General features: G+C 34.5%; 1 protein-coding gene across 1 annotated transcript; it reads right to left on the reverse strand.

The window, feature by feature from the left end:
- Positions 1-1713: 1713 nt before the first annotated feature.
- On the reverse strand, positions 1714-26329 carry LOC141642811 (putative inactive ATP-dependent zinc metalloprotease FTSHI 5, chloroplastic). Its single transcript, XM_074451753.1, has 19 exons — positions 25115-26329; positions 23520-23994; positions 22809-23009; positions 22434-22727; positions 21891-22160; positions 20984-21073; positions 20775-20906; positions 19799-19972; positions 18725-18846; positions 18410-18611; positions 17146-17274; positions 15361-15543; positions 15100-15219; positions 5230-5415; positions 4501-4575; positions 3951-4010; positions 3689-3796; positions 2569-2649; positions 1714-2134 (listed from the first exon to the last, which is right to left on the reverse strand). The coding sequence occupies exons 1-19, from the start codon at positions 26167-26169 to the stop codon at positions 2066-2068; spliced, it is 4026 nt and encodes a 1341-aa protein (XP_074307854.1). The 5' UTR covers positions 26170-26329; the 3' UTR covers positions 1714-2065.

A 26329-nucleotide genomic window follows, 5' to 3' on the forward strand; every position in this document is an offset into this window, starting at 1 on the left:
ACATAATCTTGAATTAAATGTTAAATTTCTGAAGTTGTAACATTTTTTTAAGGTGGGAGAAAGAGCGATAAAATGGTCAGTGTTATAACGGAAATTTTTCATGATACCATAATTTTGGTAGATTACACATAATATCCCTAATTTTAAGTTTCTACATATAATACCTTTGTGTTTACTTTTTTTTCATAACGTTATTACTCCTATGAGTAACTAGATGAGTAATTGAGCATGCCATGCTATTTGTGTTTTGTTATTTAGGTATTAAATGTTAGTTTATTAAATAAAATATAGATTTAGGATTTAGATATTGAACTGTTTGTGTAATAGATAACAAAAGAAAAAGGCGTCCCCAAGTCATAAGAGTAATGGGCTTATGACGGAAGTTGTCAAATGGTATTCTGAGAAAGAAAAAGGTGAACACAAGGGTACCATTTGTAGAAACTTAAAATTAGGGGTACCATGTGTAATCTATCAAAGTTCAAAGTTACCATGAGAAATTTCTAATATTATAATGATATAGTTAATTAAATTTTCATTTAAAAAAGAGAGATATTCGTACCAATAAAACAATAAAGGGGAATTATTTTTAATTGTTATTTTATTGTCACGCCATCAAACTTAACGTCCATTTAATAACCTTTACATTAGGGGGTACCATGGGAACCTCAAGGGTACCGTAGGCAGATTCTTAAAAATATGGGTAACATGGAAAATCTGACAAAATTAAGAGGTACCACGGAAAATTTCCGTATCTCAATTATGATTTTTTTTTTTTGAAGAAAAACAACGTACAAATATTAATGGAGAGTACTTGATCATATTATTAAATTTAAATATAACTATTAGATATATGAGTAGCAATTGTTCGTATTCGGTATTCGGGATCTGGTTGGATGTCGAATTAAGTGGAAAAAAGATAGTGTAATTCTAAGTATGTTATTTGTCCCACATTGAAAAATAATGCAGGTTTGATGAATATATATTACGTATAAATAGTAGAATTGTCCCACATCAGAAAATAATCCAAGTTTGGTGAATATATTACATATAAATAATAGAATTGTCCCACATCAAAAGATTAATATAAGGTAGGGTGATTATATGATTATAAATAAGAGTTAACCCACATATATATTAATCTTTTAATATGTAAACCAATCATTAGACATAGAATGTAAACATTAAACCCTTATAACGTTTTTTTTTTTTTTTGCATTATAAATAAGTTTATTACCCCGTTGCAACGCACGGGCATTCAAACTAGTAAATTATAAAGTTTAATACTAATAAGGTTTAATCACCAACATATTGGATATTTTGTGATTTATGTATATATTTTAATATTTTATTCTAGAAAAAGGCAACCGTGTCGGATACCGTATATCCGGTTTTATATTTTGATGATCCTTATCCGATACGGTTTTTAAAAACCGTATCGGATAGCCGAAAATCCATATAATTAAATTCATATAGCGTATCGAATACATATAATAAAACCATATCGTATAATTTTGCTCAGCCCTACCCAGAGCTCAAGAATATTTGATATTTTTAATTTTTTTATATGAACTATTTTACACTGTCATCCTCAAAATAAGAATATTATACAAGAATTTATGCACAACAAATTTGTACGTACCCCTATGAATAACCATCCTTATCGCCTTTGCTAAATAACAAAAGAAAAGTAACCTGCTACAACAAGAAAAACAATGGGAAAAAGGGTACCTTTACTCTCATAGCATTAGAAACTTCCTGCTATGGGGCCAAATATTTTTTACAAAATACATGACTTTTACAAGATACCTAGGGCGGCTACCTGCAAAACTGATTTATGTTCACCGTAGCCAAGAACAGGAACAACAAATGGCACCAGTATGCTTTTCGGTGCTTATTGTGTGTATAAACAACAATCTCTGATGGAGTAACTCGAAACATGCTGAGTAGGTCAAATGATTTTCCATTCCGAGATTTCCAATAATTGGCTGCTCCCACTTGCAGCATATCCGTAGAATGAGCCAAGGATTTTCAGGGATGTCCCTAACTATTGAACGAAAAATGTCTGTCAATTAGCTCCGCCCAGTAGAGGAGTTCCAGATGCTGTGCCATTATCAAGATACCTCACAGATATCGACTGCAAAAGCAGATTGATAGCTCAACCTAAAAGTTCTTTACCGTAGTGATTTTGATCTAGACTGTTTACAGGTTAAACGCCCTCTTACTAGAGAAGTATGCGTATATCATATATGTGCTCTAACAAAGGGGGACTGTTACTCCGAACCGGTTAAAAATGTCCAATGCGGATTTGTCCCCAAGTGTCAAAATTAGCTATTTTATGAAAAACCGCCATTTTTTGCTTAAAATAGTGTCGAAGTGTCCCTCTGTACGAGTTTCAAGTGTCCGATATGGGTACATAAAAGCTGAATAACACATGAGCAGAGTACATGTTAATCTCAATAATCTGTGACATGTAAAACCTTTCCATTATGTGTGTTTACGAAGTATGAAACTTGCAGGACAAAACGCTTTAAAATGAGAGAATTTCAAGCTATATGTGCTAAAAATTACCTCGCTTACATACACACTTGAGAGAGAGAAGGGCTCTTTCTCTCGAATTCCACCATTGCTTTCCATGATTCTTTCTAGATCCTAAGGGGACAACAGATGATTAGTAAGATTATGTCACCAACACTTACTATATCCTCTTGACATATACTAGAATTCTAAAGTGTACATGAAATGAAATAAAAAGCATCCAGCTCAATTCCTCGAAAAAATTACTCAGACTCTGTTGTAGGTGTTCAAAATCGGTGCATGGCACGGATAATTTGTAATAAAATTCATGTTTTTTCTATTTTGGCCTAAAATAAAAAGTTGTGACGACACATGACAATGGTCGCAAATTTGTGACTTACGTTCCTTTTCGCAACTGTCGGAGGTCACAAATATAGTATTTGCTGACCGTGACTTTAAAAGGTTGCAAAAAGCAGTCTTAAACCTGTATGTCTCTAGTCATACCTGTCAAACGGGTCGAGTGGGCCAGGTCAAAATACGGGTTAGGCTCAGAACACGGGTCGAAATTGTTTCTAACACCTTTTTTTACCAATTTTTAAATAAAAAAATATTTTTTAAGAATTAAAGCATATTTAATATTAATATTTTGATCATATTCAATGCTTACATAGTTACATTAACTATATTGAAACAATTATTGAAATTAAGTTATTTTAATAACTACGGAGTATTTTATTATTAAACGTTAAAAGTATATAAAATTGATTTCTAAATTGTGTTTGTCATTTAAAGTATTAAAACTAAATTTTTTTATTATTATTTAAAATACTAATATTTTAATAAAAACTTTGATTAGGTTTTGACCCCAAATTAACTGGTCATTTCGGATTCGGGTCGCAGGTCGATATTTTCGGGACTTGACCCGGGGAGAAAAAAAAGAAAAAAGAAAAAAAAAGGTGGGTTCAGCTTCCGGTCGGGTTAGAATTTGACAGGTCTAGTTTGGACTTGGAGATAGACTGATAATATGTTCCTTTGTATTTGGAGAGGGGATGGGGTAGAGATTGGTTTGAATATGCAAGAAATAATAAATATCATTCTATCAATAAGAGGAAACCAAAAAAAAGAACATATAACTTTCTACCTTAGAAATGAAGTTTCGCATAATGGTTCATACCTTTCCTGTCAAAATTTCATACTCCAGTAGTTCATCAACAATCATTCTCAACACCTGTTGGTTTTTCTTGAGCATATCAATAGCCTTATCAAAGGCCAGATTATATATCTGCTCAAAGCCCAAAAAAAAGGTATGTTAGATATTCACTTGTTCAGGTCCTTGGCAGTAAAACAACTTCCAAGTTCCAACGTATAAGTAAATTAACGTTAAGAAACTCTATGTTCGAAGGTTGTAAAGCTTCGAAACTCAACCATTTACAAACCTGTTCAACTTTAGCAGCCATCTCATACTCATGTTTGCTCCCCATGCTCAGAGTTGTGGCCTGGTGCAGAAATAGATTTTCAATACTAAGAATACTTTACGTGAGGTTTTTAAAAAAGTATTATTGTAAAAACCACACATCATTTGGCCCACAAAATAACTTTTTCGTAACCAACATAATTTATGGCATGGTGTGTATAGGTGTATTTAATGAATGTTTTTTTTTAACTTGGGGAAAAACCCTTTCAGGGGATACTTTCTGATTCAGAATAGCTGGTAAATCGCTAGAATATAATTAAATTCTGAAACCAATTAAACAAAAGACATCAAGCGTCAGCATAGCTTATAACTGAATAGAATCTTTCAGACATCAAACTAGCAATCTAGCATAAATTAAACATGACGTGGAAAAAACATTGGTTAGTCATCGTGAGTTTTAATCTTCTTTAAGCTTGCTAATGCTACTAGAAGTTGCAAAAGTTTTTTTTGTTATTACTGAACATTTTCTGTAAAAAATAGAAGTGCAACCAATTAAGGTTTAAAGGCAATACCGCATATCCATGATGGTAAATTGCAGGAGTTTCATCAGGCCCCCATCCATACTGAAGTACCATCCTAGTAGCTATCTGTTACATAGCAAATGAACCGAACTTAAGTTAACGGCTAATAGTCATCCGTTCAAACTTCAAAGTTCATAAAATAACAGGCAGGTTGATGTTAATTTGTAGCCAAAACGAAGTTGTGATCAACTGGTACTACCTCTATATTGTTCCCATTTGACTTTAGTGGTCAAAGCATGTCTAATTTTGACCACTAATTTCTCCAAATATAGGTAGAGGTACAATGTAAATAAATTAGATATATATTAAAACAACCATTTTCACCTTAACATCATCAAAAAAATGTGCCTGTAGTATTTTGAGTATTTTTTGAAAGCACATCTTTCATAGTTGACATCATTTGACCATCTTAATGGGACAATATAAACAAGATGGATGGAGTACTAGCAAACAACTCTTAAGTAATACCTCCCTTTATACTGTTAGATTCGCTACATTTTCCTTTTTGCTCCTTTCAAACCAGTTCACCACATTTACTTTGTCGATATAAAATGTCCTTAACCATATTCACACTAGTCTTGCAACAAGGCCATTTACCCTTCTAACCATTAAATTTATACTTTCCCTACCTTAAAAGTCATATGAAAAAGTAGTGATTCCGATGGAATGAAGAGAGTGCTATGTAAATTACAAGACTTGGGTGCAGAAAACAGTGCTCACCTCCTGTGCCTGCTTCAGCTCAGAGGTCGACAACAGATTCTCTTCACCAAAAGGAAGTAACAATTGTGATGCAACATGTGATCCAAAGCAAAATACAAGCTTTTTCTCGAGATATGATATAGTTTCCACATTACCATACATAGAGCCGCCACTCTTAGCCTGAGTAATCTTCGTACATCCGATTCCCTGCATACGTATGACGAGTGTAACCATAGAAAAATGTCAGAGTAAATGAGAATCACCAATAACAGACAGACTCAAGAGTTACAGTTGAAAAGGAACACATAGCATCCCTGAGCTCAATAACTCAATTATATACAATATTCAACATATTTGGTCGCTGATTTGTGAAAATGCATAATAGGCTGCTCAAAGTTAAACCCAATAGTAAAAGAAAAAACATAATTGAATCTCAAAAAAACGCTTTCACCACTCCTTTGTCCCCGTTTTATAAAATTTTGTGGGCAAATTTGAAACTCCAGTCACTCTGACAGTCTGACTCGGCTACAAGTGTTTGGATATGGAACATACCCAAACGTACAACTCGCCATGCATGACCCATTTTTGTGACACGAGGCTGTCGAGTAATGAGGATACAAGATCGAGGTCACTTTTTAATTTTAAATCTGGAATATTAGTGATCTTTTAAGTGAAATAAAGAGGTGTTTGAGAAATATTCCCTCTGATTCATATAAATAATGCTTCAGGAAAAGCAAAAAAAGTTGGATCTCTAGTAGATTTTTACCTCATTACCCATGAATTTACCTCAACCCTTCCTTTCCTCCGTCACCCAACCACCACGAACAGGCATGCCACCATCCCACAACCACCCTTATCTACCCTTGAGACACCATCCCACAGCCACCCTAATCTACCCTCTTGCAACCACCCTACCACCACAAACTACCCCCTTCGTTAATCCGCAGTCACAGCCCATCGATGACCAACCATCACCACCTCCCCCGCATGTAGCCTTATCCATGACTACCACACTCATACAGCCCTATACACCACAGCTTAGGACTCAATGCTGGTGGCAATCTGGGTGAGTGGATAACAGAGGGGAGGTGGGGAGAGAGAATCGTTGGGATGAGAGAAATAATGTGGGGGTGGGGTGTATAATTTTAAAATCCCAATAGAACTTCCCAAAATAACAAAAGTATAAAAGCAAATGAAACAACACAGAAAAAAGAAAAAAAAAAAAAAAAAAAAAAAAAAAAAATATATATATATATATATATATATATATAGTATTAGGATCATGTAAGTCCTCCCCCTTCCCTTGAGTCCATAAATCCCCCTTAGAGCCCTTAGATGAGGGAAATGGAGGGCTGAGATTTACACAAGAAAAAAAAAAGGATTAAAGCTAATTAAACCCACTATCTCACTACCACATTAATTAATCCTAATTAACCACTAATTCAATATATATATTTTTTCCTCCCACCTACTTATCTCTCATCCACACAATTTCCTTCACCCACTCTCTCTCAAAACCTCTCACTCTCAAAAACCCTAAAATTCAAAAACCAAAATAATAAAAAAATTACCCCCCCCCCCCTTCCCCAACCCCACCTGCCACCACCACCTACCCCCAAGACCACCACCACCCACCGGCACTACAACAACTCCCCGGGTCAGCGCTCTACCGCCTGCTGCCACCGACCACAACAACACACGCACCACACACGCCGCCGCCACCACACCAACGCACCTTGTCGACCACCGTACCACCACCACAACACGTACCCCACCACAACATCAGATGCACCACACACGCCACCACGCACCACACACGCCGCATTCACTCCCTTCTTTCCACCATCACGACCTCCACCAACCACACCACCTCCTCCCCTTCTTTTTTTCCAGATTTGTTCCCCACCACCATCCGGCTGTCCTTCAACCACCACACAACAACAACACCCGCCATTACTACCACCACCACCAACAAACGCACCCTATCCCACGCAAATCACGACGACAAGTCGTCCTTTCTCCGGCTCGTTTCAGATTTAAGAGGGTTTTTGTTTGTTTTAAATTTGTTTGTTTTTTTTTTCATTTTCGGATCTAAGAGGGTGGGGTGTTTTGTTTTCTTTGATTTTTGTTTTGTCGATAGATGTGGGTTTTTGTTTTCTTTTATTTTTGTTTTTTTTTTTGTGTTTTTTTTTTGTTTTGTTTTGGTTTTTAGTTTTTAATTTTTTTTTTTAATGTTTTAGATCTGATTGTTGGTGTTTTTTTCATTATTTTTTAAATTTTAGATCTTATATTATTTTAGTCACATTTATTTTTTTCGGTTTCTTATAGTTGTTGGTGGTGGTATTACAGTTAATTACACTTTTTTCTATTAAAATTACACTTTTTTCTATTAAAGTTACATTTTTTCTGTTAAAGTTACATTTTTCTATATTATTAAAGTTACACTTTTCTCCATTAAAATTTCACTTTTATCTATTAAAATTACATTTATCTCCATTAAAGTTATACTTATCTCTATTAAGGTTACCCTCTCAATGACTAAAGTTATACTCTCAATGGACTAAAGTTACACTCTCAAAGGACTAAAGTTACAATCTCAATGGATTAAAGTTACACTTTTAATATGGACTAGAGATACACTCTCAATGGACTAAAATTACAATTTAATGGACTAAAATTACACTTTAATGGACTAAAGTTACACTTTTGGACTAAAATTACAATTTAATGGACTAAAATTACACTTTAATGGACTAAAGTTACACTTCTCGACTAAAATTACACTTTAATGAACTAAAGTTACACTTATAAATCACTCAATTTACAATGAGTTGTGTTAAAATTTGAAAAATTCAAAATAATATTTCTCAAAATTTGTCGTAAACTTGCTTCAAAATTTCAAATTTGTCGTAAAACGCAAAATTTATTGTAAACTTGCTTCAAAATTTGAAATTACAAAATAATATCCGTCAAAACTTCTTTCTTTTTGTTAAAGTTACACTTTTTTTTGTTAAAATTACACTTTTAAAACAGTAAAAGTGTCATAAAATTTGTATAAACTTTCTCTAAAAAAAAAATGTATAAACTTGAAAGTATAAGAAGACAAAAGATAGTGTTAATTGTGTAGAATAATCAATTAGTAAATGTATAATTAAAGCTAGAGAGAGAAAGTTGATTAATTAGTGTATAGGAAACTAATTAGTGTTAAGTGTGTTTCTTGCTTTCAATCTCAACCATCAATATTGGAAGATCCAAGAGATGTAGTGAGGACTTAGGGACTCAAAATATATAAGGGACTTATAAGAACTTGTCTATATATATATATATATAGAGAGAGAGAGAGGAAGGATCAAGTGAGTCCACCAAAAAGCATTGAGTCCCTAAGTCCTCTTAGGAGCCATTGAAAAGATAGGATGGAGGGTTGAGATTGAAGGGGAAAAGGGAGGGATTAATGCTAAATGGAGGGGATTGAAGCTAATTAATTACTTTCCCTCACTACCTCCACTAATCAACCACTAATTTTACTATATAACATTTATTTTCCACTCACTTCTCTCTCATCTCACACAATTATCATTCCACTCATCTCTCTACAAATCAAAAACATTCAATTCCTATCAAAAATCTAACAAAAATCAAAAAACAAATAATTCAAAAAAATCAAAAAAAAAATTTCCCCCTCATTCACTCACACACCCGCCACCACCACGACACACCACCCACCACCCACACACCCGCTACCACCACCACGACACACCACTCACACAACCACGACACACCACCCACACACCCGCTACCACAACCACGACACACCACTCACACACCAACAACCACAGCCACAACCACCGCACATCACCACCACCTTCCTTCTTTCTCCTTCCCCGTCACCCAGATCCGCCACTACGCAGCCACGACGACAACAACCACCTCACCAGCCACCACCTCCTTCCTCTCCAACCACCGCCCACAACACCTCCACCCGACACCACTTCAGCCCACCAGACACATTACCACCCCACCACCACGCACCACACACGGCTCCTGAAACCACCGCACGTCACAAACACCTCCATCCTTTCTCTCTCTTTTTTTTTTTTTTTCCAGATCTGCCACCAAACACTCACCTACGTCGCCATTCACCACCGCACATCACCACTCCTCTGTTTCTGCCGCACCGCCAGTCGCTCATCCTCACCCGACAACTCCTCCCTCCTGTCCGCCACAACAACCACCACCAACGCCAAAACGCCAGATCTGGTTGTTGTATGGTTATTGTCGATGGTCATGTCGATCGTGCTATTGATGGTGGTGTTGTCGTTTGATTTTTTTTAATTGTTTTGTGGTTGTTGTCGTTCCTGTTGATGTTGATGATGATGTTGGAACTCATCATTTTATTGTTTTATTATTAATGGTGTACAAGGTTGCCAATGGTTTGAAACAATAGGAAAATGTGTCCAGAGAGTCTTCTTTTTTGGTGCTGTTCATTTTATTGTCGTGTACTTTTTTGGTTTTTTTTTTTTTTTTTTTTTTTTGGAAAAGTGGTGTTTTAATGATAAAAAAAGGTGGTGTTTTGTTTTGTTGTGGGTGTTTGTTTTATAATTTTTCAAATCAATTGTCTTATAAAAATCGTCTTGTTATATATTTTTTTCAGATCTGATTTTGTTGGGTTTCTTTTTCATTTTTCAGATCTCGTCTTTCTTTAAATCTACACTAATATTTATTAGATTTATACTCATATTTAAATTTACACTCGTATTTCTTTACATTTACACTCGTATTTCTTTACATTTACACTTCTATTTATTTACAGTTACACTCGTATTTGTTTATCTACACTAATATTTATTAGATTTATACTCATATTTAAATTTACACTCGATTTCTTTACATTTACACTCGTATTTCTTTACATTTACACTCGTATTTCTTTACATTTACACTCATATTTCTTTAAATTTTCACTTGCATTTCCTCACATTTACACTCATATTTCATTACATTTACACTCATATTTCTTTACATTTACACTAATATTTCTGTACACATTTACACTTCTATCTCTTTACATTTACACTCATTTGAAAATGACCATATTTTATTAACGTTACACTCATATTTCTTTACATTTACACTCATATTACTTTACATTTACACTCGTATCTCTTTACATTTACACTCGTTAAAATTATAAAAATTTGCACTCATATTTTTTGTGGATATGAGTTGGTGGTGGAGGACGGCGGTGGTGGTGTTTGTTGGTAGTCGGACTAAAGTTTTACTCATAAAGGACCAAAGTTCCACTTATAAAGGACCAAAGGACCAAATTTACACTCTAAAACCTTCAAATTTACACTTAAAATACTACATTTACACTCGTAAAACATCACATTTACACTCGTAAAATGTTAAAATTATATAAATTCAAAATTTTCGTCACAAAAAATAAAAAAAAATAAATTTTACACTCTAAAAATGTTACATTTACACTCGTAAAACTTCACATTTACACTTGTAAAGTGTTAAAATTATATAAATTCAAAATTTCCGTCACAAAAAATAAATTTTACACTCTTAAAATGTTACATTTACACTAGTAAAACATCACATTTACACTTGTAAAGTGTTAAAATTATATAAATTCAAAATTTCCGTCACATTTACACTTGTAAAACTCATACAACATTACATTTACACTTCTGAAATCTAAAACTCAAAACTGATTAATTAGGGGCTAGAGAGAGAGAGAGAAAAATTTATTAGTGTATAGAAATTTGATTAGTGGTAATTTTTTTTGGTAATTTTCAATCTCAACCACCCATCTCAATCCAACCATCCATATTTTTTTCCTTTTCTTTTTAATGGCCTTTAATCAAATTCATCTCAACCATCCATTGAGGCCATCCAATGGCCCTTAGAGGGACTTATGGACTCAATTTGAGAGGAGGACTCATTAGATCTTACCTCTATATATATATATATATATATATATAGAGAGAGAGAGAGAGAGAGAGAGAGTGGTTCTTCTAAGGTCCTTACATCCATTGAGTCCCTAAGTCCTTATAAGGGCCTTTGGATGGAAGGGATGGAGGGATGAGATTACATCTCATTCAAGGGTCACAAATGAACCTCCCTAATCTCCCTCCCTAATTGTGTATAACTCTACCTAATTGTGTATAACTCTACCACCATTCTAAACTCCCAACTCACTTCCTCATTCACTCATCCTCTCTCATTTCTCACATTCACTCTTTCTCTCTCATTCTCTCAAAAAAAAAAACCAAACCAAAAAAAACCAAAAACCTAAATAAATCAAAATCTAAACAAACCAAAAAAAAAAAAAAGAACAACTTCATTCATCTTCTTCCCTCCAGCCGCACAACCGCCAGCCGCACCCCCTCCCCAGCCGCACTACCGCCACTCCTCCTCTGAACCGTCCCTCCGTCACCAACCGTTCCAGATCTACTTTTCTTTTTTTTTTTTCAATTTTTTTTCCTTATTTCAATTGTTGTTGGTTGTTGCGGCTGGTGGTGGTGTTTGTGGCGGTTGGTGTCAATGTTGTTGTGGTTGTTATTGTTGTAGCTCCGTTGTGGCGGTTGTTAGTGTTGTTGTTGGTGTCAATTTTTTTTTTTAAAAGATGCAGTGCATCACCTTTCTCCCTTCCCTGTTGTTTCGTCTTTTTTTTTTTTTTTTTTTTTTTTTTTTTTTTTTTTTTTTTTTTTTTAAATTTGTTTATGGAAATCCTTGTCTTATTATATGTTTGTTTTAATCTCGTCTTAGTACTTATTTTTTCAAACTTCGTCTTGTAAATTCGTCTTGTTATTATGTATTTATTTTAGATCTAATAATTTTTTGTTATTGATGGTTGTTAATTTTTTGTTGGTTATTTTAGATCTAATAACTTCAATGCCCTTATGTACAACTTCAGTGATCATTGTTATTTTTGTTTTTTGTTTTATTTACGGTTTTTGTTAGATTTACGGGTTTTTTGTTAGATTTATGCATAAAATTTGTTATTCTCATGAGTCATTCACCAACATTTTATTTTTGTATATAATTTGTTAATTTATTTGGGTTATACGACTAAAGTTATACAATTTACGACTTAAAACACCAAAGTATTTTTGGACTAAAGTTATACATCTTGTCTATTAAAGTTATACACTGCGTGCATTAGAGTTATACACACGATATTTAGATTTGGTTTTTTTTTTATTGTTATTTGGTTTATTTCAGATTTCGGGTTTGGTTGGGTTGTTGGTTTTATTATTCTTATTTGGTTTTTTGTTTTTGTTATTATGAGTTTTTTTGGTTTTTGTTATTATTTTTTTTTTTCTTCATATTTTTCATATTTATTGTTTGATTTTTTTACTATTTACGACTAAAGTTATACATTTTATGACTAAAGTTATACAATTTTGTACTAAAGTTATACAAATTTGGACTACAATTATACAAAAAATGAACTAAAGTTATACAAAAATGAACCAAAGTTATACAAAAATGAACCAAAGTTATTCAAAAATCGACCAGAGTTATACAAAAATGCACCAAAGTTATACAAAAATTGGACTAAAGTCATACAACAATGGACTAAAGTTATACAAAAAATTGGACTAAAGTTATACAAAAATGAACCAAAGTTATACAAAAATGAACCAAAGTTCTACAAAAATGGACCAGAGTTATACAAAAATGCACCAAAGTTATACAAAAATTGGACTAAAGTCATACAACAATGGACTAAAGTTATACAAAAAATTGGACTAAAGTTATACAAAAATGAACCAAAGTTATACAAAAATGAACCAAAGTTATACAAAAATGGACCAGAGTTATACAAAAATGCACCAGAGTTATACAAAAAATTGGACTAAAGTTATACAAAAAATGAACCAAAGTTATACAAAAATGAACCAAAGTTATACAAAAATGGACCAGAGTTATACAAAAATGCACCAGAGTTATACAAAAATGCACCAGAGTTATACAAAAGTTAGTCCATTTTTGTATAACTTTAGTCCATTTTTGTATAACTTTGGTTCATTTTTGTATGACTTTGGTTCATTTTTGTATAACTCTGGTTCATTTTTGTATAACTTTGGTTCATTTTGGTATAACTTTAGTCCATTTTTTGTATAACTTTGGTGCATTTTTGTATAACTCTGGTCGATTTTTGTATAACTTTGGTTCATTTTTTGTACAACTTTGGTTCATTTTTGTATAACTTTGGTTCATTTTTGTATAACTCTGGTGTATTTTTGTATAACTCTGGTGCATTTTTGTATAACTCTGGTCCATTTTTGTATAACTTTGGTTTATTTTTGTATAACTTTGGTTCATTTTTTGTATAACTTTAGTCCAATTTTTTTTATAACTTTAGTCCAATTTTTGTATAACTTTAGTCTTTTTTTGTATAACTTTGGTCTATTTTTGTATAACTTTGGTTCATTTTTGTATAACTTTAGTCCATTATTGTCTTAGATGAAAAAAAGTATCTCAAAAAAAAAAAAACGAGATTTAAAACACGAAATCTTAAAAAAAACGTATACCAAAAAGAGATTTAAGAAAATGAATAATAAATGAGAACTAACAAAATAAAAGACAACTAAAATAAAATAAAAGACAAAAAAAATAATGAATGGAAAAAACAACTCAAAACATACAAATTAACACAAAACGAAAAAAAAAAAAAAAAAAAAAAAAACGGCGGGGGGGGGGGGGGGGGGGGGGGGTGGGTGGTTAGTTGGTGACGGGTGGGGTGGTGGTGGGTGGTGGTGAATGAGGAAGAGAGGAGTGGGTGATTTATTTGGGTTTTTTGATTTATTTGGATTTTTTGGGTTTTTTTATTTATTTGGATTTTTTGGGTTTTTTTTATTTATTTGGGTTTTTTTTTTAGAGTTTGAGAGAAGAGAGAAATGAAATGTGTAAGATGAAAGAGAAATGGATGAGTGGAAAAGAAATATAAAGTAAATTAGTGATTAATTAGAGTGGATTAGTGAATGAGGAGAGAGATGGTGAGATTAGTTTATGAACACACTTTTTGGGGGTTGATCTCATCCCTCCATCTCCTTCCATCCAATGGCTCATAATAGAATTTATGGACTTTATATTTCTATGGACCTTAGTTGATCCCTTCTCTATATATATATATATATATATATATATATATGGATTAGAGGAACCACAAAATCCTTAAAAATCACTCTAACTGTGTGTTTGGATGGTAAAAGTTGAGGGAAAGGGAGGGAAGGGAAGGGGACGGAAAGATAGGGGAGAGAAAAGAACGGGGAATGGAGGAAGGGGATTTTCCTTCCCCTTTCTCCAATGTTGGAGAGAATAGGCTTGGAGGAGGGAAAATAGATCCCTCTAAATCTCTCACCTCCATTTCCCTCCTACCTCATTTGTTAACCAAACAAGGGATTTTGTATCACTTCTTCGCCCTCCCCTCCCTTTCCCTCCAAAACCCCCTATACGAAGCCCTATGCTTCATACACTAGTTTACACGCGGGCCTCCTTTTTCATCTCTGCTAGGAGAAGTGTTAGATTGATAATTGCCGGGTACTGATTCCAAGATTTTACACCGATATCCTTGAGTGTGGTATCGCACACAAGAATGGCCCATTCTACCCATATCTTTGATTCTGGTGACAGGCACGAGAATGACTCAAAAGTGAATTGTCAAAGTAATATAGGTTTGTTCTGAAAACACAACAGAAATATATGTTTTGAACAATTTAGGTAATTGAAATCCCATGTTTAATGTTTCAATCCCTGTATATTAGATATATATATGCTACAGTTCAGGTACTTGCAATTTCAAAAGTTCCCCTAAACTGAAACACTGAAAGTGTTGACCATTGATTTTGACCGTGAAAGATAAAAGTAACTGACCTCCCAAGCAAGAGGCTCAAGCCACATTGTATCAACGACATCAAAGTTTGGCAATAGAAGAGCAATGAGGCCACGACCAGCAGCCCACACCGCATGAGGAAACTTTGTCTCCCTTGTCCACTGTTAAGCAATGATAAAGAATATATTCAATTATTATAATAGACTATTGGCAAGACAGCACTACAATACATATGATCTAAAAGCCTAACAGAGCAAGTGCATTATGAATCTATCAGATGAAGTTGCTATGAATATTCTTACCTCGACTGGAGGAGTGTAGAGCTCGATTCCATTGCTAATTTGACCATATGGCTCCATTAGATCAACAACATTCTTCAAATCTTCTTTTGTTAATGTCAGTCCCAAATGATTTACAATCACCCTGCTTAGCTGTCTAGCAACTTTTGTTTTCCTCAGCCAGCTAGGGATAGAAGCACTAAAAGTCTACATGTAAAGCATTCAGTATCAGTAAGCAATTTAGTAAGCCGTGAACATAATATTAAAACAATAGGTCTCACATAAAACGGTTTTAGACAAATCATTAAATAAAGACCTATACACCATTAACCCTCATCACAAATTATGAGTGGTTAATAAACGAAATTACAAAAGGGAGATTTAGTAAAACGTAGGGCCATTTTACATGTAAAATTGCCTTACTCAAGAATTTGTGGTATTAAAATTAGCATCTGGCTGAAAATTGGAATCCCAGTCTAGTTAAATAATGCTCTCTTGATTCCTGGTATCGAGTACAAAATATGGAAAATTTACACCTAGAATGTTTAAGCTCTAGCTAAAATAAGAACATATTCAAAATCCGCGGTAAACTTGTAATTGTCCGACTTTTTACCTGTTCAAAAAACTCAGGTAGTTGACTAGTTAGGTATATCCGATTATCCGTATATAGAGAGGAATAAATCATGTTCCACTTCCAAATGCATGACTGAAACTTAACTAGTGCACAGCGAACATGTGGTGTGTGCCACCCAGATGTTATCAAAGAAACTGGTATATCAACTAACACATTCAACAGGTTATAGGACATATAGGTCTATCAAATAAACTTCATCGTCTAATATTGTAGAAATAGCTATGTAAAAGAGTATAAGTTGGTGGATGATGTTCTCTGGCTCCCTATTTGGGTAGGAGTAAATGTACTCTAGAAGAAGTGTTTGGCCAATTTCAGTGAATGATTACTTAAATAACACAAAGCTTCCATGTCACACCATGTTGAAAGTCTCCAATTATAACCAGAAGTGATTTAACTTTAGGGAATATATCCTGGTAATTACTATCGGGAATATATCGTATCGGGAATATATCCTGCTAATTACTAGCTGCAAGATATATGTGTTAAGACTGACTTTGTCAGTAGTTGTAGAAGAAAGAAAGCCTACCCAACAAACAAAAAAAGGGGAAACGCCAAAGATAAAAATATGACTTCTACACACGTTAATTAAACAGAATTCGTGATACACAACTGTCCTGTTGAATTTCATCATTCCCTTTGTACGCGTAGATATATAAAATCGATTTTTTTTCTCATCATCAACTTCTCAGGAATCTACAGAGTTTTATTATCAAAATTTCTGTCAGTCGATTATTTCTTATTCGTAGTCAATTATTTTTGTTTTCTTACGCTATATGTTTCCCTGCCTATTCTAAAAGATAACATTCAAGTAAGCAAAGATATAGGATTACCTTTCCAGTTACTTGTCCACAAAAGAATGCATCAATTTTAGATGAGATGCTAAGTAGGAGGTCAAACATAATTCAGTCCATACAATTATAAAGACATCACGGCAATACGAAGATTTCATAAAGTAAACACACCATACATATGGACTATGTTACTCCGACACTTCACTTAGCTGCTGTGTCGCGCATCGGACACAACACGGCACTTCGACACTACACTTTAGACCACAAAATAGAAAACTTCGCACAGAAGAGCCATATCCGACACTCCGACACGTGTCAAACACGAAACCCTGTTGGAGAGTTAAAGTAACACAGCATATGGAAGCCAAAGATGGAAAGACTTACAGAAAACCAGCTACAGTAGCTCATCAGTTCCTCTGTGTCAAGAAACTTGCTCCTGAAGGCACTACCTTCCAAAGCTACAGGGACAAGTTTCAACTCAATGGGGCGTAGAAGAGCCGTCTTTTCAGCCACCTGGAGATACAGCAAACTGATTATTAGGTGAACAAGATTCAAAGCTCCAAAAGAGGACAAATCAAAGCAGGGAATTTGAGACACTCGCTTAGGCAATTATCTTCAATATCTCCCGGATCATATGTGCAAAAATTTAGGAAACGAACACTCTAATTAAAGATTTCAACGCTAAGAATCTAATGACATAAGTTTTCGAATATTTCACAAAGTTGTTTTAACTTTTCAAATAACCTAAACATAAATAGACGTCAGAGAGTAGTTTGTTACTTGAATGATTGAATCTATACATAGAAAGAGAAATCATATGCAGCTGAGGAAAGATCTGTACAGTTCTCACTGTTGGTAGTAGTTTTCTTATTTCATAAATGAGATAGTAACCACTTGAACAGTATGCTCATGAACATACAAGCCAAAAGGTATCAGCACAAAGAAAATGAATTCTGAATTTTAATCTGTATAATTTGTTTGGATGTTTTTAAGTTACAAAAGTAACATTATAATTTATTTGATCTATTTAAACGACAAAAAAAATTGATAAAAATAATATTTTTATTACTTTTGTCTAAATTGTTTAGAATTTTGAAATATTTCTTAAATTTTACAAAGAGCTATTTAAAGGATTTTATTTCAAAATATATTAAGTGGATGTGATATAAGATTCATTATAGAATATTTTTAAGCAAGATATAAATTCAGGAACATATTTTCTGAAATTAAAAATAGAAATACCTTATTAAAGTATCCCATGAACTACACTAAATTTTGTAACAACATAGCAAACATACAAGATTATTAAGTTATATACGAGTAAATGTTTATGTTATATTAAAAAGTGGAAAAAAATGTGACTTTGCAATGCACCCAAATTGTAACTATTTTCAAACCTTAGGCACCCAAGGTGGTACTAGTCAAATCTTAGACGCTCAAAAGTAAAACTATCCAAACCTCAAGTACTCAAAGTACAGCTATGTTTAAGTAACAAAAGTGGAATAACAAAAAAAAAATAGGTATCTTAAGTGGAATATTGTCAAACATCAGGGAAGAAAAAGAATAATGATAAAAAAAAGCATGCAAAGATTTAGTAGAACGAAAAAAAGTCTATTCTTCTAAGCAGACTTAGAATTTTCGAAATAACCTTTCTCCAGTCCACAAAATCAATAATATCAGGATCCATAGCTTCTCTGGCTGCCTTACGCAATATGCTTTCTCTTTCTGCTTCAGTAGGACGCTGAAGATTAAACATTCTATCCATTCTACCAGGACGTCTTAAAGCTTCGTCAATCTGGTTTAGATTTCTCGTGGTAGCCATCAAAACCACACCATCTTGCTTTTCGAAACTGCATGAAAGCGTTATGTGTTTAGCTGGTTCTAGCATGCATTGTAATATCTACATGGTATAATAAAAAATGACAATGGGGCCTGAAGATTTTTACAAGGATATGGAACATACCCATCAAGCTCCACAAGTAGTTGATTGATAAAAGCCTCATGATCCTGCTGTTTTGTATGAATGAACTTTCCCCGGACACCGGCAAATAGATCAAAATCTTCCACAAATATTATAACAGGTGCCTAAGGATATCATAAAAGAACAGGTTAAAAATGATGATGAAACTAGTCACATAGATGAAAGAATATAGTTTAAATACATATAAAATCATCAGATTGTTGATCTACAAAGATGCAGATAGCAGAATAAGCTCACATACGGCCCTTAGTTTGAACCAGGCACGGTCAAATGGCGAGAGACAGTTATGCAAAAGACAAGGCTTACGGACCGAAGGCAATGAAACAACAACAATAAAAAACCCTTAATCCCAAAATGATTAGCGGTCCGCTGACATGAAACATCATCTCAAACGGTCAATTGACAAGTAAAATAATGAGAAGAAGAAAAAGTAGTCGATATAAAAGACATGCCAAATATTTTTATTACAAAGTAAATAAAATTACCTAACTACTCTCTGAGCTTATTCTGCTATAAAATGAAGCGACAAAAATTATAAAATAAATAAACACATAGGAAATGAGTATATGGACAAAATAATTAATTAATGAAAGTAATCCAGAATATTGAAAAGGAAACAAAAGGGATAAAAGTTGACAAACAAATTTCCAGAGAAACAAAAAGTAACCATGAAATCAATCAAACCCCATCATCTACCAATCCCCACAAAGAATGGAAACTCTAGTGCCGTACAAAGATGTTCCGACTTAGCAGCGTCGGACGCATCAAAGTGTCAAGTATCAGAAGACAGACGCTGCTTTTTTGTAAAAAATTTCATATTTTTGCTCTAAAATGAAGTGAAATAGTGTCGTATTCACGCAATATATTGCCAGAGTTGGTGTCGAAGTAATTTGGGTCCTAAGAAACAAGCCAATAACCAGTGCTTATGGAGGATATTATGGATATGAAACATGTTACTTCTACGCTGTTGATAATTTTTTTTAAGAAAAAGACTAGAAACCCAAGTATCTTTACATTGTGAAGAAGGAAGCAGAAGGGTTACATATAAAGAACTACCAAATCTCGGGCTGTCTGGAATAATTCTCGGACGTTTGATGCACTCTGCCCAACCCAGAGTCCAGCTTCCAATTGCTGAGCTTCGATATTGACAACAGGTACCTTGGCTTCCGCAGCAATTGCCAAGGCAAGTGATGTTTTCCCAGTCCCCCTCTCACCCACAATAAGAACACCCTGCAAAGTATTTGAGATAACTTCACTTGTATGAGCTTCCTAAATTCGTAATGCAAGTAGTGCAGAAAGATATACAGAAAAGAAACTCTGATATCCCAGAACAAGAAGCCTTTTCACTAGCAAATGCAATTAAAACACGGAGTTCAAATGCTGAACATTTTTCACAAGCAGAAAATTCATTTCCAATATGAATACTTATAAGAAAAATGATTTATTAATGAAGCACAAGCGTAAGAAGGTATCATCAGTGAATCGTGTAAGGTGAGATAATTTTTGGATACACTGGGTGTCATTTCACAAATGTAACTAATGGTCACTGACTCGTTTGGAATTTTACCTTTTTTCAATAACTATTTTTGGATACACTGGATACACTTCCAAGTTTCTATTATTTGGTGTCCATAAAAAAACTTCTCACTTGGAATTTTACCTTTTTTCAATAACTATTTGTGGTCATTACTGTTTGTCACCCCACACTTAAGTTGCATTTCCATCTCATATTATGTTTATAGGGAAAAAAGTAACTAATAATTGAATAATATATACAAACTACATGCATGATTTAAAAAAATAAATAAATAAATAAAATAAAACACATGTAAAATCGGTTTTTAACATCATAAAAATCGTTTTACAGCACTTGGATAGTTACCATAAAAGAGATCTTACCGCGGCTATCTCTGACTTTCATTACATGATCAACAATTGGTTTTTAACAATCACCATAAATTTCTTAATTCAAATAATGTTCATTATTTACATATAACAAGAAGAAACCCAAAGCATGTTCAATATTACATACCCGAGGTGCACGGGCTCCCAGCTTCTGAAATGCACTTGGATTTTGTAGAAATGCCACAACTTCATTTATCTCTTCTCTCATGGAATCGACACTAGCAAAATCTTTCAGCCGTATTGGTGGGTTTTTCACTCTCTAAGAAACAACGGGTTGTATGAATATTTGAAGTTAGAGTTGAAAAAAGGTGAAAAAGAACAACATCATGCGTTTACCTTCATATCATCAAATGCTGTTTTAATTGGATCAACCCCAGCTCTCTTTTTCATTATTATTTTCTGTTTTCTGAATTTTATGTATCCCAACTGCAATAAAGCATCAAAAGACGCAATAAAGAATCCATAGCACAGCAAATATAGTGCAAGACAGACACACCAGAGTTCAACATATCAAGAGTAAATAGAAGCTTATTGTTTTTTTTTTTTGGTAAAAAAATAGAAGCTTATTGGGTTTTTTTGGTAAAAAAATAGAAGCTTATTGTTGTTAAGACTTGTTAATGATAAACCTAATTAAACATGTAGTGGTCAATTGAGCATATAAAATTAAGTCACTCGGTCACTCCTTCCCCTGAGGTCATTATTGTAATCACGCTGTTGATTAGCATGTTCAAAAGGTTCTTAGAACTGGGGGCCTAAATTTTGGCGCCTAAAAATATGTCTAAAGAAGTAATAACAAAACTTTGAGGTGAAAAAGCAGCAACAAATTACTTTATTTACACGGAAAAAACATCTGTTTTAATATTTGATTGAGTACTAACTTTTGTGTTTTAATTTATTAAATTAAAAGGAAAAAAATTGTTTTTATTTAGGTCAACATATTGATATGTTGAACCGGGCCTCTCAAATTCATTTGACGGAGTAGAGTGTAATGCAAAAACTGAGGCAGAAAATTCAGAGAATGTCAGGAAGTTTAAAGGAGTTCTTTATACATACAAAGGGACATCAAGGTGTAAGGAAGATACCTCCTTTCAGCATGAGCCCTTAGAAACAAAATAGCATCATACCAAATCATCAGGATATTGGTTATCAAGGACTAATATCCAGTGTCATATATGCTCAGCAAATGGATAACTCAAATTAAAAAAATGTTTTATGATCAACTAAGTTGAAGCGGAGTAAATACCACTCTTTGAAGCTTCCGGAAGTTCGGATTTCGGCGGTAGGGCCCGTAACCGAGCAGTCTAGGAACTTTTCTCTTTAAATATTTGAATACATGAAACAGCACATATCCATAAAGGGCACTTCTTATAAGAAACCAAAAGTACCAACCAAGATTATCTCTCTTTCTCAATTTGAAGTTTGTCTCTGCCTCAGATTGCCATTTCAGGTACCAGGTTGAGTCAATAGTCACACCTATTTCCTCCGGCCAGGCCATACCAAGCTTTATCCTTATCTACAGATAAGAAGTAATCTGAAATGATTATCAAAGATCGCCAATTATACGAACTACTCCCTTAAGGAATTTGGATTCACTACAGTTTTCCTTATTTGACTGTCAAGAGACAAAAATACACTCTCAAAAGTTTATGGGTTCACTATCCATCCACTTTGCAAACATACCCTCTCCACTTGCCATTTTCTAAAATCTTGCACCAATTAGAAATGTAGTGAATCCAAATGAGTGGAAGGAATATAAAATAAACAAAGTTAGAAGTAGGAAAAATACCGGATAAGGTATTAAGAATTCCACAATGGGAAATACAATCATCATCATTATGTCATCGTTGATGTTTTTAATCTTCGTGAATAGCCATTTTTGACCAAAAGAAACAATTCTAGTCTTCCATATACCATTAATTAATTGATAGGAAAGTCTAGCCAGTAAAAGGACTTGCTGATAGATACTCAACTCTGACAGTGGAATCCACATCAGGTGGACAGCAGTTGGAACACCAGACGCAATCATTTTGAGGTACAATCCATCAAACCCTCCAAAATCTTCGAAGAGCACTTCATATTCCTGTAAAAAAAATGTTAGATCCGCTAGACATATACACAACTCATGTAAAAAAGAAAGTGTCATCTAGGGTATGAGGATGACCTTTATATTTACAAAGAAATCTTTGTCCTCTCCCTTCAATCCAATGTACATGGCACCCCAGTCGTGCCTTATTCGCGCATACTCCACAAGGTTCTTGGAAACTGCATATGGCACTGCAATAGGGTCCATTTCCCATCTATTTTTTTCCTCGTTATATAGCGTTTTAGATACGACTCTATCACGATCTAACACAATGCGTTCCTGAAAACATGCAAAACCAAAACCTTTCAGAAAACTGTGCCTGCAACTTATTTTTCATAATTTAAGAATTGTAGGTAAACACGAAATTGTCTACTGTACCGCTAGGAAAAAGATCTAAATCCTGTAACAGATCCCAAAGACAAGAGACATGGTACGGATTAGAGAGCATGAATTTCTTCTTATATCACCAATACAATCTTGCAGATGTCATTACTCAATAAACCTAGCAAATAACGCCTTAAGGGTGATACCTAAGACCAAAATTTAAATTTTGTTCTAAGCACTCTCACTCCCTTTGTAGGTCTACCTAACATTTTGTAATAACTATTGTCATTTTATCATCTAAAAAGAATGTAGAAAGTGTATATTGTGAAAATATATTTTGGCCAAACTCTCACTCCAGTTTATGAACATATTGCAAATATAGATTTCACTCCAACTTATTTAAAATCAGACATGCACACAAAAAAACGTTCTGACGCAATGCCAAGTAATAGAGGACAAGAATACCAGTCTCTCAGCTACATATTGTTCACCACGATCAACACTCTCCAGTAAGCTCTTTTTTAATTTTGCTTTTGCGTCTTTACGCCACCTCTTCCATCCATGATGTAAGTGGACACTTACAGCCTTGGGAACTACAACCTCCTTATCACCAAACATCCACTTTAAATCAACTTCTGGAAAACCTTTCACAACCTCACCTTCTGGTGTATTCACAACAATACGCTTTTCATCCCCATGTTTTTTCATCTCTCTTCTGATACGAGCCTCGACTTCTCTTTGCAGATTCTTTGACTCCTGAAGAGTTTGCTTTACGTGTGATGCAAAGTCTGTTTGCTCCCCCTCAAATAGAGGCTGAAGAGCATCATCAGACTCTACCACACCTGGCAATACCATCTGTTTCACATGTTCTCTTTGAGCAGCTTCCAACTCGTGCTGTATATCGTTTTTGGAAAAGGCTGCAGTAGATTTTTTTGATGAGCTGCAAATTTAAAGCATATTGGTGTAAGCAAAAATAAGTAAACTAACTTTCTTATAGCATCAGACAAGTATCAGAAGTCTTTGTTTACATGGAGCCAGACTCAATGTTCTATGGTTCTAGATTATGCTGCTCGCTAAAGTAGTTGCGCTTCTTTACATTAGGAAGTTGCAATCATATAATGCAATATCTATTTTTATTTTAGGTCATACGGAACATCCTCTCTTTGTTGTTAACAGACTCACCGTTCTCTGGCTCTAGATTATGATGGGAGACGGCTCACTACTAAAGTAATTGCACTTCTTTACATTCGGAAGTTGCAATCATTAATGCAATTTCCATTTTTATTTTGGGTTATCTTGAACATCCTCTCTTTGTTGTAAACATAGGGAAATGCTGAGCAAACCACCCCCCCTCAATATCTGCAAAAGGCCTCGAGTCAAAAATGACTACTACTCTACTGCAAATCCTACTAATACAGCTCAATAAATTATGATCTCCAACCACAACCCCCTGTAAAGAGTGGACTCCGTAGCAACAAAAATAGAAGAGTGAAATCCAAAACATGATGAAAAAAAATTTATATTAATTAGTAACATCTACCCAACAGGATCACCCTTCTCGCCTCAAGTAACTTGTCTGTTAAGAACCTCTAATAGAAGCAAGCACTCTAAAGATTGCAGTTTAAGGAGGTGGGTAACTACTAACTACTAGCCCCAATCCATGGGAGACTATTGCCGTCCAATCCCTAAGGATTATTTTCAACACTCTCCACCACCGCCACGGCTACCCCATCCATTCTTTGCATTTTACTCCATTACCCCACTTAATGCATTACCGTAAATCAAAGAAAGCCTTAGCAACAAATATTTCAAAAGAGTTCAAAAGGTAAACGAGAACTAAACAAAAGTCATCAAAAGTTAGGGAAGTTGAAGAATGAAGAGACTAAGAACATCAAAAGGCAACCATGGAAGTAAGAAACACACATTCAGCCAACTAAAATAATGCCACAATGATGTCATAGGACACACGTTCAAACAACTCACACTACAGGATAAAGAGAGGCATAACTACCATAAATAATGATGGATGACAACAAAAGAAGCACGAACAACAGAATTACCTCATGCTATGCCTGCATGTCTGCGTAAATCTCTGGACCAAGCGCTCACACTCCTGCTCAACAAAAGAGAGTTCCCTCACACCAATACTCAATGCCATTGTTTCCCTTCTCAACATTTCATCCTCGACCTCCCCGGCTTTCTCCTGCAATGCATTGTACTCTCTCTCACTGCTATCCATCTCCTTGACCAACTTGTCAATCTTCTCTCTAACCCCCTTATCGCCACCAACACTTTGACGATCGCCTTTTAACTTCATCAACAACTTATCTTGCTCCCTCTTTGCCGACAACACCACCACTAGCACATCATTAGCTCTACGATCAAACTCCCATTTCTCTTTCCCCAACTCTCTCAGCTCAGCAAACAACCCACCCATAATCTCAATTTGTAACTCTTCTCTCTTCAGCTTGACTCCCTTCAAAGCAGCCTCTAAATCATCAATTTTACTTTCGCCAGCCCTCACTGCTTCCATAACCTTTAAAACATCCGAAACACTCTCTAGCAAGCTATTTGTGTACCTTGAATACTCATGTTCCTTCCAAGACACCAACTTTTGCTCCTCTTTAACAACTTTACCCTTCTTCCTCCATACCAAATCACTAATTGAAGGCAACGCAACAGCAAGGGGTGGGTGCCCGCGAACCGGGCACATCCCAATTACAATCCAAAACAATGTAAAGGCAATCGACTTGGAAAAACCACTAAACAAACCATCTTTATTTAACCTAACACTAGAATTACTACGTAAGAAACGATCTTTCTCCTCAATTAGACCAACATTATCCAAATTAACACTGGAATTAATTGAAGATTCACACACCTGTGGAGCTGCAAACTGGTTGGAGAAGCAAGCCCAACTTGATTTTCTCCTAAAATTAAAAAATGAATGACATGGGTATGATTTTTCCACTAGAATTTTGGGTTTTGTAGAGGTTTTAAGTCTTTTTCTCCTTCCATGGTGGTGGTGAGTTGAGAAGGGGGTAGAATTGTAATGAGGGATGGACTGAAATGGAGTAACAATGGAGTTTGAAGATGAAGGGCATGTTGGGAACATAAAGGTATGAAGATTAACTAACAAATGTGTAAGGAATAACAAGGAATTCAAGATTTTACTGGAGAATTTTTGCAGTGAGAGGTGAGAAGTGTGGGAATAAATGGACAGATAACAAGAAAAGGGTTTATCGGAAATGTTATTTGTTTCAACTGTTTGAGTT

This window comes from Silene latifolia, chromosome 2 (assembly GCF_048544455.1).
Source record: "Silene latifolia isolate original U9 population chromosome 2, ASM4854445v1, whole genome shotgun sequence".
Classification (NCBI taxonomy): Eukaryota; Viridiplantae; Streptophyta; class Magnoliopsida; order Caryophyllales; family Caryophyllaceae; genus Silene; species Silene latifolia.

What these genes read in the sequence shown, in the direction of transcription:
- LOC141642811 (XM_074451753.1), bottom strand. Translation starts at nt 26,169, where the DNA reads ATGTTCCCAACATGCCCTTCATCTTCAAACTCCATTGTTACTCCATTT. An exon ending in CTACTTGTGGAGCTTGATGG is followed by an intron (nt 18,612 to 18,724) that starts GTATGTTCCATA and finishes GCTTTCATGCAG; the next exon opens with TTTCGAAAAGCAAGATGGTG. An exon ending in ATTTTGTGGACTGGAGAAAG is followed by an intron (nt 17,275 to 18,409) that starts GTTATTTCGAAA and finishes CTGTATCTCCAG; the next exon opens with GTGGCTGAAAAGACGGCTCT.